The sequence below is a fragment of the Neofelis nebulosa genome, chromosome X (genome assembly GCF_028018385.1).
Source record: "Neofelis nebulosa isolate mNeoNeb1 chromosome X, mNeoNeb1.pri, whole genome shotgun sequence".
Lineage (NCBI taxonomy): Eukaryota > Metazoa > Chordata > Mammalia > Carnivora > Felidae > Neofelis > Neofelis nebulosa.
In genome coordinates, this window is record NC_080800.1 from 47830745 (window position 1) to 47851565 (window position 20821).

At 38.7% G+C, this 20821-nt stretch overlaps 1 protein-coding gene across 11 annotated transcripts in view; it reads right to left on the minus strand.

Moving 5' to 3' along the window:
• HUWE1 (HECT, UBA and WWE domain containing E3 ubiquitin protein ligase 1) overlaps positions 1-20821 on the minus strand; it is a 168113-nt gene that overhangs the window by 88349 nt on the left and 58943 nt on the right. For 10 of the 11 annotated variants that reach the window (XM_058713382.1, XM_058713387.1, XM_058713391.1 and 7 more), the window contains 13 exons: positions 17717-17779; positions 15104-15181; positions 14006-14053; positions 13854-13922; positions 13149-13248; positions 11747-11868; positions 11318-11468; positions 11055-11182; positions 10314-10454; positions 9997-10102; positions 7865-7999; positions 7252-7353; positions 6683-6763 (listed from right to left, as the gene is read on the minus strand). In XM_058713382.1, the coding sequence (XP_058569365.1) occupies positions 6683-6763; positions 7252-7353; positions 7865-7999; positions 9997-10102; positions 10314-10454; positions 11055-11182; positions 11318-11468; positions 11747-11868; positions 13149-13248; positions 13854-13922; positions 14006-14053; positions 15104-15181; positions 17717-17779 (1324 nt within the window). The remainder of the gene's footprint in view (positions 1-6682; positions 6764-7251; positions 7354-7864; positions 8000-9996; positions 10103-10313; positions 10455-11054; positions 11183-11317; positions 11469-11746; positions 11869-13148; positions 13249-13853; positions 13923-14005; positions 14054-15103; positions 15182-17716; positions 17780-20821) is intronic. The other variant, XM_058713386.1, reaches the window with a different exon arrangement.

Here is a 20821-nt window from a genome sequence, read left to right on the forward strand (position 1 = left end):
ACTAATGTTCTACTAGAGGTTACTAGAGCATCAAATTTGTTATTTTCCAGAGGTCTAACTAATAGGCTATGTCATAATGCTACTAATGCAATCTGACAGTTTAAACCCTCTTTTAAAATTAACAGATGACCAAATATTAGAATTTAAAAAAGGAAACACACAAAATCCAACTGGCTCCATATGGGACCTAGCAACTGACTCCTAAGAGTTAAATAATGAAAGACAACTCTCAAAAAATTAATGATTAAATTGAAACTAGAATCTACAAAACCCATAAAACAGCAATGGTGTGTTAAGACAAAGGGTCCCTTAATAATAAGGAAACAGAGGGGCGCCTGGGTGGCTCAGTTGGTAAAGTGTCCAACTTTGGCTCAGGTCATGATCTTGCGGTTCATGGGTTCGAGCCCCATGTCAGGCTCTGTGTTGACAGCTCAGATCCTGGAGCCTGCTTCAGATTCTGTGTCTCCCTCTCTTTCTGCCCCTTCCCCACTCCCGCTAGTTCTCTCGCTCAAAAATAAACATTATAAAAATTTAAAAGAATAAGGAAATAGAAATTTTAAAAGTTTGTAACAAATAAGAAGTTTGATAATTCAGTAGGCATCTTGAAAAATTATAGAGAGAAATTCTCTCAGGAAGTGACATGTGATCAATGTGGTAGGCTTACTAGCTATATAATAGGGCTTCCTGGAGAGAATAAGTAAGTGGAACCAAATTCAGGAATTTTCCTGAAGTAAAAAAAAATATTCAGATATTAGAAAGGGCCTAACCAAGTGCTATGAGAGAATACTAAAAAGAAACAGAACGAAATACATCCTGGTGAAATTTGTGAACTCTAAGAATAGAGAAAATGAAGTTACCTACAAAGGAACAAGAACCAGTTTAACATCATGGTTATCTACACTATGTAACATTAGAAGACAATGGAGAAAGGTCTAAAAAATTCTGAAAGTAAAAGAAGTATAACACTTTAAAAATTACCCAAAGATGTACTTCAATAAAATTAAAATGAATAAGAAAGGAAAAATCAAGAGTTACTAAAAAAAGAAGACAAAGAAAATGATGAGAAAGGGGTGAAGGCAGGTTGAAGGTCTTATTTTATTCAGCTTGGCAGAAGACAAACTGAGAAATTTTTAAAGTTTAGATGTCGATAAAACAATATAGGAATAACTATTACAAAAAAAGGAGTAAGAAAATTAAGACTCAGAATACGAAAAAAAAATTAACAGAAGACACAAGACTTGAGAAAAAAGAAAAACACTGGCAGTCACAAAAAATTCGTCAACATATAAAATTCTTCAAGATAAAAAAGGCACAATAGTTGTATGAATAAATCATTCTGCCGAAAACAACTAAAGGGTGGATTGAATACTTGAAACATCTTTTAAAATGTGAAGAGCAGACAAAGTAAATTATAGTTAAAAGGTCCAAAATAAGTCAAAGTGTGAACTTACAGCCTCAGGCTTTTGTCTTAAAAGCACAGGGAACATACCTTTACTGAGTAGGAAATCCAGTAGAAAGGGAGTCTATTTATGTTACAGATGGCAATTACACCAATTACATGTGATGGAGCCTGCTTGAAAAGTTGTTGCTTTCTAACTCATGACCAGGTCACTTCTGATAAAGGATGGGGCTCAAGAGTCAGCCCAACTAGACAGCTGACTGCAGTCATTCTAGTACTGGAGGACATACCTCAATAAAGGTATGACCATTGTTCACATTTTTATAGACACCTGGATGATAGCTAATGGCCTTATTGGTTTTTTGGTCAATGGGCTCAAAAGTTACCATATTCAGGATGGTGCCCAAAGGGCTTTCTACAAGGGGAACATATTGCTGCTCAAACTTTGCATATTACAATTAAAGTCTGATGTTTCCACTCATGCCAAGACTGCCACAGAGGAAGCTCATACTTATGCCATAGCTGACTGACTTGTTCATACTTTTCAAATAAGCTCAGATATTATTCCTTGACCATGGCTCAACAGGCCCTATGAGACCTCCAGCCATCGCAGTCCCGGAACGTTTAAAATTTGGGCTAAATGCCACAGCATCCAATGCTACTGGCCTTGGCCCAAGCTCCAGCCTCCCAATGTGATCTTTGCCATTGGTGTCATAGTCAATGGGAATACATACAAAGGGGTGAATACCCCTTCTCTGACTGGGAAATTCATTTTATCGAGTCACTGTCCCTATCTGCTGGTTCAAGTACTATGCCCTCACAAAGATTCAGTGTTATACAAGCCTGTTCTTGGTTTACCCTTCCTGCCATGCTTAATATAAGCCGCATTAAATGTTAGTTTCCTTTTAGCATCCAGATAACACTGACTCTGATGTGGGTACACATTTTATCCATTCAGTCTGAGCATGGGCAGTACAAACAAGGCACCACCTGGGACTTCCAACTTATCACCTGCAGATAGCAGACCTAATACAAAAACCTAATAATCTACTTACAGACATGCTCTTAAATTTATGAAATGGACAATGGTCTACTGAATTGGTCACTATTTGCCCACTTTTTTCTTATCCTAAACTGTCAACATTTTAAGTCATAGGACATCCTAACAAGATCCTCAACGAGGACCTCTCTATTCCTTCTCTAGCCACAAAAGGGACAGTTTCCACGTATGAACCTATAATACCTAAATAGAATCAATCCCTCCTCAAAGACTTTTTTATCCTGGTGCAACCTACGCTAGATTGGTGCCTGTACTGAGAGTTAGGTAACAAAGGAATCCACTGAAAACTGAAGGCCTTCACCCTCTCAGACTACTCTGTATGCCACAAAAAGAAGGTCTTTGCTGAAGACCTTTCCCAATATAATAGTTTCAAAGGTTGGTTAACTGGAGGTCCCTCTTGGTAGGAAATGTAGGTCTTGGTGCCTGCCTGTTCCCACACCTATAATTTTATGGTTCTTCTAAAGAGGAAAGAAAGACCTTAGATTAGTTCCCAGTACTAACCTTCTCAAACAGGATGCTAGCTCTTGATCCACCCTATTAGAGAGAAAACGAACAGCAAACCACTATAGAATCTGGGTTAACAATACCTGTGACTTCCATAATAAATGGGCACCTCCACCACACCAAGACCTATAGACCACGACAGATCTGAAAATATTATGGAACATTCTGGTTCTGGTTGGCCTGGCAATGCCTGATTTGGCTCATGGCCTGGGTCTAGGAATCTACCATTCCAACTCAATCAATGCCACACTCTTTGGTCTCCTCTATGCCCATGCTATGACCTCAATTATTTGGGGATATTCAATCAGTCCACAGTTCCCTGTAAGAAATTACTCTATAACTCCTAGACACAATGTCATACTGACATTCAGTCACTTTTGTAATTATTTCTCAAATGTATAAAGCCTTCCGTTAAAGGTTTTGGGCTAGGCCAGGACTCCCATCAACCCAGCATCCTAGATGATGATTTCAGTACAACTGGTAGTCCCAGGCTCAGTGGTGACACCCCCAAATATTAACTGCACCTGTAATGGGTGGCCACATAACTTGTCACCATTCCAAGAGCCCCATTATCTGACAGTCCCACACTTCACTTTCCATTACTCCACCGTAACTGTACCAACATTTCCCATCTTCCTCAACCTGATAGACAATATTTATGTAATATTAACAGAGAACGTAACCTGAGCACTAAAACTCTAGCAATGTTAACAGGTGCCCAAGCCCAGGCAATCAGTTATATAAGTAACTCTTGTCCCCTTGGAGGTCTTCAGTATTGATATTGACTACCTACCACCCTCTCCGGTTAAGCAGTCCATAATAACCATCATAGTGTTGGGATCAGCTAAGCTAGGAATAGAGCACAAGCAGACATGAACACGTTAAAATGTGGCAGCACTAAGACAGACGGTGAGAGAGAAGAAAAGGCAGTTAGAAAAGTTAAAAGGGATACAGTTGGGTATAAAAGTGGGGTAAAAGGGCCAGAGGCTGAATTTGGGAGGAGTCAGAATCCTTATTTGGTTGGTTTCAGCACATAGTTGTTGAACAAGACTTCACAACCTCACCAGATACTTCCTCACTGACTTCCTTCATGCCCTTCCAGCTTCCCCCACCAATCCAGTCTACCCAATGATGCCCTCCACCACGTTGAGACTATTTTGCCCTTGCATGTCTTCCCTGATATAATCTGGTCACTAGAAACTCCACCCTCCAACCACCTTAGGCTACTGGATCTATGACACAACTCCTGTTCAGCAAAGTCATACATTCTACTCCATCAACTGCTCCCTTCTAACCCATACAATGACCTGTGTCCTATGAACATTTAGTACCCAGGTACCCTAGTTTCAACCAGAATGTCTAGCTCTTTCATCAAGTTTTGCCACAAAAGGGAGCACTGGGTCATCTTTTTATCTATTATATTGAGCTGCACCTTAGGTGTTTTTAATTCTGTAACACAGATACCTTTTATAGAGACTATCTCAACAATGGCACAACTGGCCGACCATATAAACCAAACACCTCAAGCCTTAGAAGCCCTTAATGAGGGAAAAAGGAGTCTAGCTGCTATGATAGTTGGTAAAAAGATTGGCATTTAACTATCTACTGTTACTTTATGGTGGTGCTTGTGCCTTAAATGGGACTTCCTGCTGCATGTGGGCTAATATACAGGTTCAAGTATCCAGAATACTTCAACAAAATAAAAGAACTAAACATCCAACTATATTATAAAAATGTGCCAAGAGATTCTCAAAACCCCTTTAATTTTGTTTCCTGGCTCTCTCCTTCTGCCTGGGGTGAAAAGCTGTAGTATCACTTATGGAGCTAAAACAGTAATTGTTGGACTAATTATTTTAAATTGGCTTTGCAAATCTGGTCCCTCTCAAGTACAAGTTTATTTATAGGAAACCAGGAAGGTTGCTATGTTAATTCAAACATCAGGGATGAATCAAGACTCTAGAGAAGGAATTCTGCCTTCCACTAATGTTTGCTTTAGTGTTCTAAGTCTCATTTCTGGCTTCCTGCGTCATTCTGAAAGGCCTCACTTGCTCCCCGCCCACACCCCACGTGTCCTCTTGCTGCCTCCTTTAAACTTCCCCTTTATAAGATGCCTGTGTACCTGGCTTTTCTCTGTTCTAGGGTTTCCTCCCAGAAAGAGCCATCCTTCTCTGCATCTTGACTTGGGACTTCTCTACCTGTGTAACAAATCTTCAATCATACCAAAGGGCTGCTGTTATGAGTTCTGTCATATGAACCTAACCTTGGGAGGGAGTCTATGTCAAGATAGAGTTGCTGTAATACAAAGAAACACTTCCTCAACCTGACAAAGAGGAACAAAACCTTCTGCTAACCTCAAACTTAAGAGGAAATACTGAAAAAAAAAAAATTAAAAAATTAAAAAAAAGAACTATTTGTAGATGACAAAACTGTATAGAATATCTTAAGAAATTAACAAAACAATTATGGGGGTGTACCTGTGTGGCTCGGTTAAGTGTCCAACTCTTGATTTCAGCTCAAGTCATGATCCCAGGGTGTGGGCTCTGTGCTGAGCATGGAGCCTGCTTGGGATTCTCTCCCTCCCTCTCTCTGCCCCTCCCCCAATCACCCATGTGCTCTCTTCTCAAAATAAATAAACTTGAAAAAAATCTTTAAAAATAAAAACAAAGCAACCATAAACTACAAAGTGAATCTAGCAAGGTCATAGGACATGAACTTTAAATTTAAAAATCCTAATTTGCTTCAGCAGGGGAGTAAGTACCAAGTTGAAATAGCCAAAACTACTCCCTCCAGACATCCCAAAGTATCAAAAAAAACATGTGTTACTGGTACAATGAGGTTTCCTCTATTTCTACACTTCCCATTACATTCCTTTAGTTTCTTTCATTTATATTTTAGAGAAAGACTGCGGATGAGGAGAGAGGGGCAGAAGGGGAGAGAAAGGAGGGGGAGAGAGAGAGAGACAGAGAGAGAGACAGAGAGGCGAGAGGGTGTGGGGGGCGGGGGGGTGGAGAGAGAATATGAGAATCCTAAGCAGGCTCCATGCTTAGCACAGAGCCCGACGTGGGGCTTGTTCCCAGGACTCTGGTGTCATGACCTGAGCAGAAATCAAGAGTCGGAAGCTTACATGACTTAGGCACCCAGGCGTCCCCATTCCTTTAGTTTTAAGGAGAATTCTAGAAGCTACATATCTCAAACACTGTCCTAAATATGTGGCACTCAATAAATGCCAGTTAACAAAAATGAGGTTTTAACAACAGCAATACTCAAAGTATTGCCAACATAAAACTGCAAAGATGTTTTTACAAAGTAACCACAGCTTCTGAAACTGCATTTTCTACAGTGAGAAATGATTTTCTATACTGTAGTTTGTGGGGTCTGACATTCAATTCTAAGAATGGAAACCATGCTGACTGAATTTTCTGGACCAAGATTAAGGACTAACCATTGAAAAAGTCACACTTGCAGCAGTAAGTATGGCACAAATGTACAATAGTACTTATCACACATGGTTTATAACGCATTGCTTATATACTGTATGTTTGGCCTTCCAGAAACGGATATTTGAAACTGAATTCTGATCTTTATTTCATCACTAACTAGAAGGATACATAATCACACAGTGGACAAATGTGGACAATAAAACCCTGTAAGAATGTAAAATATACAGAGAACTGGCAGGTCATTCCAGCTTGGTATAACCAATTATTAACACCACTTACCTAGGAGGAAGAGTGATGGGCCATAGTATTCTGCATTGCTGATGATGTGCTTCAGGGAGGTAGGGAGAGAACCATCCATCACTAAGAGAAAAGAAAAGTGAACATCAAGGAGAATATGATTAGTCCAGGAGTAGTTTGATGGGTAGGGTTGATGGAGCAATATATTATGTGTACCACCACTGTGGTAAACAAACTCTTGTGCTGAATCCAGTCTAATGGTTTCTACTTGTCTCCTCCTCACATTCTATTATTTATTCCTTGTCCATGAAATAGCCTCTTAACAGTGGATCAAAGAATAAAAGAATACAGACATAGACAAAGTGAAGTAGCAGGCTAGAAGTGAGCACAGAGTCAAAAGCTGAAAAAGGAAAAACATAGGTGAATCATTATGAAAATGGCTAGAATCCTTAGGTCTAGGGAAAGTGACACTAAATGACTAAAAGCTATTCAAAATGGCAGGCCTTTTCTTAAGCTTGTCTTACAAAAAAAGAGTAACATCAGAAAGTATCAAAATCACTAATCTCTGAGAAAGTCAAACATCCTTCAAGAAAGTATCTAAAATCAAATACCATGTCGTATGCCGTCTGAGAAAGCAGGGTCTTGAATGGCCTTCTTGAGGAAATTTAACATGGATTTGAGAAGTGCTGCTCTTTGTGGAATACACTGAACTCCTGGCAAGGGAGAAAGATGGAGGATTATGTTGAGTTCACCATGAGACCAGATTGAGCAGGCACATAGAACAAATTTTTAAGAGACGTATATACACTATATCAACACTAGCAGACATTCAAAGTGACATCTCTGAATGGTGGGAAGAATACTTACTAAGCTTTGAAATTGGGAAAGTAAATCACTGAGGCCTACACAAAACTAATGCTAAAATTAAAAGCCTGAAGTAAAACCACAAAGTAAAAAGATTAACTTTTTGATCCTCAGTTCCTGTTTTAGATATTATCTGTATTCTGATATGGCTGCTTTGATAAAATAATCAATGAATGTGTGAATAGTTGGAGAAGTATGAAATACATGTTAATATAAGAAAATGGACACCAGAATGGCACAGTAACATGCACAGTCCTAAGAAGCAGTCCTCAAAATATACCACTAAAGCTATTCCCAAAGCACCTTCTTTACTAGTTTAGAATTCAGTGTGAAAGACTATGTATCTACTTGTCTACACACCAGGACGGGGGCCAGGTCCAGAGCCAGAGGAGATGCTAGTGCTGCTGCTGGAACTTGATGCCCTTAAGTCAACATCTAGCCGGTGCTCCATAGAGATGGATGAGCCCGGACTACTTTCCATAGTCACATCTGCAACTAGAGTAAAAGTTATGATAAAGAAACTAGTTAGAATAAAGGCACCACCAAAAGAACGACTGTTTGAGAAATGTTTTCCCATTAAGGTGAGATGAATGATATAAAAATGGAGACTAGATTAGAATATTGAGACCCAAAATAAAAATGTAAACTTTTCACAAATAGAAAAGTATTTAACATCATGAGTTCAGATATGCAAATTAAAAACAATCCTTCAAAAGAAATCCCTTTCGGGGCGCCTGGGTGGCGCAGTCGGTTAAGCGTCCGACTTCAGCCAGGTCACGATCTCACGGTCCGTGAGTTCGAGCCCCGCGTCAGGCTCTGGGCTGACGGCTCGGAGCCTGGAGCCTGTTTCCGATTCTGTGTCTCCCTCTCTCTCTGCCCCTCCCCCGTTCATGCTCTGTCTCTCTCTGTCCCAAAAATAAATTAAAAATGTTGAAAAAAAAAAATTAAAAAAAAAAAAAAAAAAAAAAAGAAATCCCTTGCAATATTTCTTACCCGCCAAATGTGGTGGGAGGAAAAAGAGTGGTAAGTAAAAGATGCAATTTCATATACTACTGGTGGGTAGCAGACAGCAGGCAGAGCTTTTTGGAATTTTAATGAAGTACATGATACAAAATTACTTCTTACAACTTGTACAATATAATAAAGCTCCACTAGCAATAAATCAGTTTACATTTTTAAATACTCTTCCAATCTTTTTATTTTTTAATTTTTAACGTTTATTTAGTTTTGAGACAGAGAGAGACAGAGCATGAATGGGGGAGGGTCAGAGAGAGAGGGAGACACAGAATCTGAAGCAGCAGGCTCCAGGCTCCGAGCTGTCAGCACAGAGCCCGACGCGGGGCTCGAACTCACGGACTGTGAGATCATGACCTGAGCCGAAGTCGGATGCTTAATTCGACTGAGCCACCCAGGCGCCCCTCTTCCAATCTTTTTATACATAAACATTCCCATTTGTGCCTACTTATATACATGGAAGCACAACTCATGATTTTGTAACCCGTTTTTTTGTTGAATAGGAAATTTTCTCTACAAACACATCAGAATCACCTGGATTGGTTGGTAAGAATTTAAATTCTAAGAAAGCTGTTTTGGAGAAGTTTTTTGTTTTTATTACTATTATAATTAACTATGCATGGAGAGGGTAGGGAGGTTTAAAAAAAAAAAGCACACACATGATGATGAACCCAAAGATTAAGACTATTGGGCCACCTATCTTTTTGACTTTATGATTTAAATTTTTTTTTTAACGTTTATTTATTTTCGAGACAGGGAGAGAAAGAGCATGAACAGGGGAGGGTGAGAGAGAGGGAGACACAGAATATGAAGCAGGCTCCAGGCTCTGAGCTGTCAGCACAGAGCCCGACGCGGGGCTAGAACTCACGGACCGCAAGATCATGACCTGAGCCGAAGTCGGCCGCCTAACCGACTGAGCCACCCAGGCGCCCCTTGACTTTATGATTTAAAACATGTTCCCTATTCAACAACTTTTTCACCTCTCCTCATCCTTCTCAAAATAGCCTGATAGTTTCAAAAGAGCCCATTTTAGAGTCTACATTCTCCTTGTTTTTCCCAAACACATATTTAAACACCTACGATATATCAGGCACTGCTGAAGAATAGAGCAGTGAACAAAACAGTACCCTGATCTCATGGAACTTACATTTTAGCAGGAATAAGAAGATAATGAATCAATACTTAGAAGACACCTATTAAACTCTTGAAATAAAACAGAGGGGCTCTACTGCTGCTCTACCATCTGCTTCACCTTCCATCTCTATTCCCAACAACTTGTGCCTCCCCCATTTACAATTAGCCTCATGAAAAACAACATACAAATCACTTATGTAGAAAAATACTGTTTTGTATTTATACAAATACATAATCAAATCAGTTGTGCACTTTAGAATTTATAAGAAGGAAGAATGAAAATTGGGGTTGGATGATAGGAAAATGCCAAGCACAAATATATTGACTTAATAAGTGTTCATTACCATCCATATCAGTTTCCATTTCTTCTCCTTCTTGTGTAGTACTAGTTCTCTGGATCTTTGGCTTGATCACAAATGGACATTCTTTTCGGCACAAATCTACTTCATGCTACAATCAAGGGAAAAGTAGTAAGAAAATCCTATATATATATATCAGAGATTAAAAATAATTATAATGAAAGAATGTCAAAGGCAGATTACAAAATTGGTTTCTAAAAACAGAAAAGGGCTAAGATGGCTCTTTGGGGTTATTAGGATACTTCCTAGGCTCAAATCTTACTGGATAGGGTCTATGCTAAGTGCTCCTTATATAATAATACCTCAAGTCTATAAATGAAGATAGAAAGTCCACTATGGGATTGAAAAGCTGCCATGTCCAGGTTGGTGATGAGGTCAACCACTCTAACAGCTCTGGTGACAAACGTTATCTGATCCTGTTCATCGCCAAGAAACTTTATGACCTATCGAGGAGAAAAGGAGGCAAAGCTAATCAACTGAAAAAAACACAAAACTGTGAATATACTTTTAGAAACATGCAGTCTAAGGTCTCGGGGAGGCGTGGGAGAAAAAACAGGTGTTCGTCAAATGATAGCTCTATCACTTCTGGGACTCATCCTTCAGAGATAATGCGGACCTAAATTACCTTTCAGGATTAAGTAAAATATTCAGGGAGAAAAAAAGCTGGTGTCTAGTGCCCAGCACACACTAAAGCCTATTACCTTCATAGCACAATTTACAAAGTATCTTTACATACATTTTCTTTAGGGTGACAGCCTAAGGTCATCAGAAGATGTAGCTAGTCTTGACTTGTACCTGGGTTCTTCTGACTAGCACACCATGCTGGACTTTGATCAATTCTTAATAATGGAGATGGCTTCTCTTAAAAGTTGTTAATGAGACAGATAACTAGAATGCCAAACTAGAAAAATTAAGGAGAACATTTTCTGGGTAAGCTTTCTTATGCTGTTTGCTCTCACTGTGAACCATTCCAAACTTGTAATTCTATACTTGCTCTTAGTTCATTTCCCCACAAATGTTATTTTTAAAAAAAAGTAGAGCACCTTCAATAAGGCTTCCATCATTCCACAGGAGACCAAGGCTTCACCACCTGCATCATAGCTGGCAAGATGGTATAAAAAAGAGAAGAGAGCAGTGGCAAACTGGTGAGGGTATGGATCCATGGAAGGATCTATAAGGGAAGTTGGGAGAGACAGAAAAAGAGCAAGCTGAGAATGTGATGTTAAGCTGGCAAGATGTTAAACAAAGACTCACGAGCAAAAGGGTAAAGTTCTTGCTGCCTAAAATAACAATCATCAAAACTTACCAATCATGGCCTGGATGCAGTTCCGCACAAGTACAGGCAAAAATCCATGGTAAGAGGCAGTTCCAGTACAGTCAATAATACTGCTGAGTTTGGGAGTTCTCTCCAAATGAACAATTGATGTTAATGTTCGTAAAGACGCGGCTTTAATCTCCTAAGAAAGTAGAAGGCAAACATGGGATGTGAGCCAAGTTGCTAATACACAATATTCCAAAATTTAACTCATTCTACTGTTGACTGTTTAGGGGAGATGGAGGTCTGTTGAGAACACTGAAAATCCAGCACTTGTTAACTCTGTAGGTAAATATCCAAAGAAGAAGAAGTAAAAGAGCCCAGCTTCCCTCTTGGGGTTCATTCTCAACCCCTGGGAAAAACCAAAAGGAAAATAAATACACAGAAGCCTGATGCACACAGGAGAATATTAATACTTACCATAAGCTGCTTATCTGTTATCTGAAGGACATCTACCAACTCCTCTATCAACCCATTATACAAGATACTGTTTGCGGACTCCTGCAAGGCATTGGAATACACTGCAAAAGGAGAAATAAACACTTTAGGCAAGAAGGCAGTGGTCAAGCCACTGCCAAATGACAAACCTTTTGGCACCTACTGGTTCTAGGAAAAGATTCCCTTCCAACCAGCACCGGAGGACAGAATCACTGAATTCTAGAGGACTGATCAAATATAGTGATAAGCCCTAAATACCCTCCAAAGTGACAGATTCTCCTATTATTAGCATCGGTTGTCATGAGCAAGGATTTTGGGGAAATGGAAGTATGAAAAGAATGTGAAGAGTTAATGTTTTTTAGAACATCACTACTTGATATAACAACTATTGTACACTGGAGATAGACTTCCATTTTAGTCTCTTCATGTGCTTCTGTTTTTCACTGGCAACACTTTATAGGCTGTAAAGAAAAGAATTTTGGACAACTACAGACTAAGTCAGAAACTTGTATGTCACTGTGGAATAAAAACTGAGAATATCTATAATCCACTTTCAAAGAATCCCGCACAGAAGTAACAGTAGACATAGTCTCCTAAAGTGCAAACTAATGGGATTAGAACATAATTCATTTAGTTTACCAAACATGTACCCACCAATGTGCCAGAAGTTATGCTAGGTGTTGAATACAAAGTGAAAAGCAGGAATTTCACTTCAAGGAACTCATAGTTTAAAAGAGCAGACAATAACACACTAAGCCTGGTAATATTAACAGCAGCTATCATTTTATACCTTCTATGTGTCTGGCATGCTAGGTGCTTTATAGGTTTTCATTTAATCCTTTATCAGCCTATAAGGGAAGTGTTGTCCCAGTATTAAATGAAGAAACTGAGGCCAAAAGCATAACCCATAAGCTAATCATTTGCAGAATCTGGATGAGAGCCCAGGACTAATTCCAAAACCAGTGTCCTTTCCACTCTACCACTCTACAGTAAAAGTAAGATGCACAGTATTGACTTCTTAATACCTTCTGACTTAAAATTATACCACTGAAGGGACAGAAGAGGAAGATGAAATGGCAAGACGAAGACTAGGGGCCAGGGGAGAGGGCTACCTGAACACCCATCAAAACAAGAAAAGGGCAAAAATCAAGACTAAACCTATGTGATATGTCTGTAAGTATTATATCCTTTTTCTAATACAACATTAAGGAGCTGAAGAATGATGAATATGGTGAACATTAGAAATGCTGGCAATTTTACAATTTAACTTGCCACTTGAAGTAACTACAATAAGCCTCACAGCATCAAGAACAGATGAAGCTCAAAGGAATTTATGTCTAAATTGCCAAATCAGGGCCTATTAATTACAGTGTTATTCTCTTACCTAATATAGATATAGCATGCAACCTGGCTTGAACAGCTTGTAATCGCTTCCTGTGATTAGAAAAACCATGGGCCAGCCGTATGTGTGTAAATAACAGCATCTGTAAAAATATAAGACCTAAATTAGCAATCAATGAAAAAGGGGACTATACTTTCTGAAGGTTAAATCTTACCTCTTGGGATATTTGTTAAATGGTTTATTGTTGCTGTTTGTTAAGGTGTCAAACAGAACAATTCCACTCTGAGGCTAGCTGACAAAATGAGTGCCACAAAACACAGGCTCAGAGAATCCTAATATCCTAACATAAGCCAAGAACTATCACTATACTGACAGGAAACAAACTGAAGACATTTGGCAAGAGTTCAGATTGTAATTAATCAAATCAAATATTTTATTACTATAACAATGAACAGAAAAAAATAACACAACTCAATGTTTTCTTCTTTGGCATGCAAAGTGTTAAGCTACTAACACTTATTAGATTCACATGGTGGGTAAGGCAGCTTATGTTTTACTCAAACTCTCATATGGACCTAGGAAGTTAGTAGGTGTCGGCCTCATAAAAGATGAGGAAACTAAGGCTCACTGAGGCTAACTAACTTACCCATGATCCTTTCTGATACGCTGTCTCCCAGCCCAGCACATATCATTAATCTATATGGATAACAACCACACCCTTTAGATAATTATTAGGACCTACCATACCTGTTTATCCTTAGGAATGCTGTACATTTTGGTAAGAGACTCCATGATTTCAGAAGGGCTTTCTGAAATCTACATTAGAAAAAAAAAATGGTTAGGAACAAAAAGTAAACTGAATGTTAGGAAACTAGCCAATAGTAAAAAATTCCTCTTACCTTGTCAAGTTGTTCTATGTGAATATAATGTAGTGTGTTACTAGTCGTCTGAAATTTAAGATAGGAGAGTTATTAGGAGTCACTGTAATACCTCAGCTTGCCCTGCCATAAGACTGCAAGAGAGTGGTCTGAAAACCAAGATGCCACCCTAGGCTGAAGCCTAACTGAATGCTCTTAAAGTCAAAGCAACTTTAGAATGCCCCAAAATATCCATTTTATATACAGAATATTCTCAAGAAAGCTTCTTTGAACAGTATCAAAATATAATGCACAAATTTCATATTCTTCCTCATTCCTTAAAAAAAAGTTTGTCACTTTTAAATTGAAGTATAATTTACATACAGTGTTTCAAGTGTACAGTATAAGGATTTAGCATTTCTACATATTACTTAGTGCTGATCACAGTACTCTTTATCTCCTTTATTTACTTCACCTACCCTTCCAGCCACCTCCACTCTGGCAACCACCAGTGTTTTCTGTATTTGTCTATTTTTTTGTCTTTTTCTCTTCCTTATCCTACAGATCATGTATTCATAGCAAAGACAAAATCCATGAAAATGGCTTCACTCTCCAAATATGCATTACAACTGTTTTCAAGGAGTCATTAATCTATAAGGATTATTCATTAATGCTATAGATCAAAGAGAAGATCTTATTCACTAAGCTACTTCTAAACAAAAATAATTTTAGTATTTCCTCAAAGAATATGGAATGATCACATAATTGAAGCAGTACCCTGTAAGCAATATATAGACTTCTTGCAAACTGGCCTAAGTAGAGAAAGTTGAGTGATCACTATCCAGACTTAAACTGCATGTTGGAATTCCCAACTGAAATGAAGAAAAATGCACGTCATGGCAACACACCATAGAGGAGTCCTATCTTTCGGCAGCTCCAACATAAGTAAGATCCAAACCTACCAGAGCAGGGCATACAATGAACACTTATTCCTGAGAAACTGGTAGATGTATTTAAATTGGGAGGGCAGCAATGTAGCTCAAAACCATTCCCTCATTTAACTGAGGAGTCCTAGAAAAAGTCAACCCCAGTTACAGTACATGATAGACTCTATCAGAACAAGCCTATTATGAGACTTACCCTTTTCTCGATTTTGACCTCGGCCCCAGGGTCTGCATAGAATTCAAAGTGTAGTGTAGTTGCACTGGGTGGGTATTTCTGTGTATAAAGCACATGAAAGAATTAGATACCATCTTCTCCCCCACTCTTCCTTCCAAGTCCTAACCACTTGTCCAAATCATTGTAGCAGCAGAATAAGCAGTATAGTCACAGCAGCTACACTGCCTTTACTCCTTTCTTAGCAGAGTTCAGATGTCTTATAAGACACAGAATCAGGGGCGCCTGGGTGGATCAACTGGTTAAGTGACTCTTGAGTTCGGCTCAGGTCATGATCTCAGTTTGTGAGATCGAGCCACACATCGGGCTCTATGCTAATAGCGAGAAGACTGCTTAGGATTCTCTCTCTCCTTCCCCCAACAGCTCACGTGCACACTCTCTCTCAAAATAAATAAATAAACATTAAACACACACACACACACACATACACACACACACACACACACACACACACACACAAAATCAGGAGGATGAAGCCCAAGGCTCCAAATGCCTTCATATTTCTTACTTATAAGTTATGAGTTGCCCTTTCTTTCAAGAGATCAATTCTGGGCGCAGCTATTCTTAAGAGGGAAAAGAGAGGCAAGTCCACCAACCAATAATGAATAAGAATCCAAGAAAGGATGGAGAACAAATATAAGAGTCTAGGTACCAGCTCAAGAAGGGAAAAGAACATTCTCTTGGAAATTTTAGTGTCCATCATCACCTCTGGAAATATTTTATTCAAACTGTGCCTCACTGGTGTACCTTCTTAATTCTTCAAATAGTCCCTTTCATATCATTCTACACCACTTCCTATGATATCAAAATGCTTTCTGCACAGGTAAATACCAAGTGACTATGAACCAGACCCTGGCAACAAATCCTCTTTAACTCTAAAAAAGCAAAAACAAAATTAAGACCACAACAGAATGTACATTCGAATGAATCCTTAAAAGAAACCAGCAGCAGTATGGGACACCTGGGTGGCTCAGTTGGTTAAGCATCTGACTTTAGCTCAGGTCATGATCTTGCAGTTCAGGAGTTTGAACCCTGCATCAGGCTCTGTACTGAAAGCTCAGAGCCTGGAGCCTGCTTTGGATTCTGTGTCTTGTTCTCTCTCTGCCCCTCCCCTGCTTGTGCTCTCTTAAAACATGAATAAATGTTAAAAAAAAAAAAAAACAATCGCAGTGGTTGTCTCTGGAAATGGAGAATTGTTGTATACAATAATTCTTACAAGTTTTTAAAACATGTATATATATGTTAATTCCTTTGAAAGTATACATCATACTTTTCAAAGTCTCATTGATACACCAAATATCAGTAAATAGAAGGATGTGTGTGATTTCTTAACAAAGGCTGGGCCCAAAAGAGGCATCATACAAACCTAGTAGATCATACTGTTCTGCCCAAGGGGTAAAGAACAAGCTTAATATACAAATGGAGGCTCAGAATTAACCAACTTAAAGATGAAATGTTATTTTCTCAGAATTAGAATTCCAAACTGAATACTCTTTAAGATTTATGTAGCTTTGCTCATTAGATAACACTTATTTCCCATACTACCCAATATTCATTCCTATAATGCACACTAAAGAAAATATACCAACTAAGATGGGAAAGTAATTTGTTCTAATTTGTAGTTTTCTTTGATCAGAAAAAGAACCATTCCCCCAGGGGAAAAAGGCTTGCTAAAATAAAATCACTACATTTCATCACAGCTATTTGTCCTATACACGACAATCTGACAAAGGCAGCAACATCTGCTAAAAAATATAGTTGCTTCTTGACATAGAATTGTTTTCACACACCCAATTGTGATCCCAAATTGGGATCACAAAGCAACATATCAAAGCAGAAAGGAGGATGGCCTAAGCTTGTAATCTAAGCACAGATAAAAAGGTAGGACAGGGCATGAGTGGTAAACTTGGAAAGCACATGTAACGTTGTAAAGGTCCCAATAACTCTCATGGCAGAACTATTCCCAGTGTCCATTCTTTTTTTTTGTCTGTGTGTTTAAAATTTTTTAAAGTTTATTTTATTTTGAGAGAGAGCGAGAGAGCAAGAGAGCGTGCACGTGCACACAAGTAAGCAAACAGGAGGGGCAGAGAAAGAGGGACAGAGGATCCAAAGCAGGCTCTATGCTGAAAACAGATAGCCTGATGCGGGGCTCGGACTCCAAACCATGGTATCATGACCTGAGCTGAAGTCAGATGTTTAACTGACTGAGCCATCCAGGCATCCCTCGAGCATCCATTCTTAAAAATCGCACCACACTGCCCAGAGTTCCAACAGTAACAGTGAAAGAATGCAAGCAAATGCACTTTCTAGGATTTCTCATCACTTTCAAACTGATTCACCAAATGCAGCGTTCTACTCAAGACCTGGGTATGAACATACACTGTGTTTCTGAAATTCTTCCAAATGCCAACACAATGAGGGCCCGAACACCTAGATAAGGTGTGTTATGTCTTAACTGATGTCAGGTTCCTCAAAGATCTTGATCTGAAGTGGCAACTTAATATTCCATATATTCATTGTAAAGTAAGGCTCAAAATAATAGCTCTGCCAAGATATCCATATCCAAGAATTACTTACCATCATATGCAAGTCTCTGCAACATTCTGCAAGTCCAAAGCCATTCTCCTTTCCACCCCAGCTCTTAACAAAGGAAAAAGACAGTGTTAAAATAGTGTTTAAGGTAGCCTTGTATATAAAATACTTAAAAAGAGTATGTGGCTGCTTGAAACACAGCGTCAAGGAGACAGCCAATGTGAAAGTCCAACAAAGAGAAGGAAGAAATAGAAGCAAGGACTTAAGACTCAAGGCAAGGGGCGCCTGGGTGGCTCAGTCAGGTTAAGGTCTGACTGACCTTAGCTCAGGTCTTAATCTCAGTTTCTGAGTTTGAGCCCTGCGTCGGGCTCTGTGCTGACACCTCAGAGCCTGGAGCCTGCTTCGGATTCTGTGTCTCTCCTCTCTCTCTCTGCCCCTCCCCTGCTTGTGCTCTTTCTCTCAAAAAGAAATAAACATTAAAAAAAAAGACTCAAGGCAAGATGGATCTGCCTAAAGGTAATTTCTCCAATGAGATCAAATAGCTGTTCACTGTGAAGATGCGACTGGGAAGAACATAAGCAACTATTGCAAATAATCGAACTGTGTATGTTTGCAGTCATACTTGCTGACAGGTAAATCTTATCTCATCAGGCCTTCAGTATTCTGCTTTCCAAATACATTTTAACCTCCCTCACTAGACTGAGGAATCACATGCTCTGTATCTCCTTTTTTTTTTTTTTTTTTAAAGTTTATTTATTTTGAGCCAGGGGGTGCGGTGGTGCACAAAGAGAATCCCAAGGAGGCTCCAGGATGGGACTCGATCTTGCGAACCATGAGATCATGACCTGAGCCGAAATCAAGAGTCGAACACTCAATCTACTGAGCCACCCAGGAGCCCCTCTACAATTCCTTTTTGACATGGTTGCCAAGTTGCAAAGCAGGAGACTGTATGTTGCTTACTCCAAATATACTCTGCCTCCACAAAGTCTAAAAACTCATTAAGTACTAGCCCCTAAGGTACTAGGGGAGAATGACTAAATTGTACACTATTATTGGCTTTCAAATCCAAACCTCTGACCATATAGTCTTGCTTAATAAACTAGCTTGCATTTTCAATGTGTTTGATATCAAACATTTTTATTTTAGTCTGATTCGGATGCTATCAAGGGTGGGGTGAGCATTTATTGAAATCCTTCAAAGGCAAATGCATTAGTCCTCACTTCCTGGGACAAGGCATACAATACAACTGGATTAAACAACAGACATAGTGAAAAGCTTGGGGAAAAAGGCTGGGGAATGAGATGCTTTGGAGAATAAGGACTTGGAAAAGTTCCACAGATTCCTGGGAATCTAGAAGGCCATGTGTGTGCCTGTGGCTAACTAAGCGCATTCGTAGAAAATACCTGAGAAGGCCCTAAGTTCCACACCTCTGGATGAGCATCAGGCTCTGTGCAAGTCAGAAGTAAAGGCTAAGGCAGAATTATAAACATCCTGGTTAAGTACTGAAGGTATTGAGTACTGCCACTAAAGATACCAACATACACACAGAACCCACCTACAAAGACTGGGAAAAATATGTATTTTTTTTGTTCCAGGAGTTTAAGGCAAACCACTAGCTGACCACTAAACTAAGAGAACAGACTTCAATGACCACACAAAAACAGTTATGAAATCACTTCAGAAAAGTCTAACTAAACAACAACAAACCATAACAAGCCCTAGGAAAGAGTGAGAATTTGATTTCCAGAGTGGCCACATTATAATATTAAAAATATTTTAAAAATATTAAAATAATTAAAAATATTAATATTAAATTATTAATATAATATTAAAATATTAAAAATATTTTTAAAAATTATATATTAAAAATATAAAAAATATAAAAAACTATAAATACTAAAAAATATATCCATTATTCAACAAAAAAACTATGAGGTGTGCAAAGAAATGAGACACTGTGAAACACATAAAGGGGAAAAAAAAAGTTACAGCAACATTAACATGAGCAGTGATGTCAGCATGATGGCCAAATAAGACCTCTCTCACTGCCACCATGCAACAACAATTTGGCATCCATCCATGGACATAAGTGCCTCTGTTGGGAGTTGGGAAACCTAGCCCCATAAGCCAAGGGATGGGGGAGGAGTCTCACCCACCTGTTGGGTAATAGACCTACAGACCTTGGTCTCAGCTATAGACCCTGCAGTAGCCTGTGAACCAGCTGCAGCCAGTCTAAGGAGCCCCAGAAGAACACGGTCTTAAAGAATCATCCACGGATGATAAAAGTTAAAGGATAAAAGTATTAAAAATATTAAAAGCTAAAATAATTTGTTAAAAAATATACACTACAAAAAGAGGTAAACTGAACATTAAAAATGTAAAATGAATTTGGAGGAAGTAAAAGGGTGGAATATTTGTATACAAAGTTGTTATCAGCTTAAAATACACTTTTATATCTATAAGATGTTTATGTAAGACTCATTGTAGCCAGAAACAAAAACCTAGTTAGATACAAAAAAGATCAACTGAAAGAATCAAAGCATATTATTATGGAAAACCAATTCACAAAGGAAGTTAGCAAGAGAGGAAGAAAGGACAAGGAAAATACAAAACAGCCTGAAAACATTAATATGGCATTACTAAGCCCTTGCCCACTAATAATTACTCTAAATGTAGGTATACTGATTTTCCAATCAAAAGGCACAGATGGAATACTTAGATGGATAAAAAAAAACCAAGACCCAGCAGCTTCCAAAAGACTCACTTCACCTTTAAGGGTACATGCAGACTCAAAGTGAAGGGTTGTAAAAAGATATTCTATGCAATAGAAACCAAAGGAGAGCCAATGGGTAAGCTATACTTATTTCAGACAAAATAGACTTTTACTCAAAACCTGTAACAAGAGACAAAGGTCATTATTTATAAAGTGGTCAATTCAAAGAGCATATAACAATTGTGAATTATATACATACAATACTCGAACACCTAAATATATTAAGCAAATACTAACATCTAAAGGGAGAAACAGATAACAATACATAATGGTAGACTGGTACTTTCAACAATGGTACACACTACTTTCAATGAGGGATAGATTGCCCTGACAGAATATAAGGAAATGTTAGATTTGAACTGTACTTTTTAAGTTTT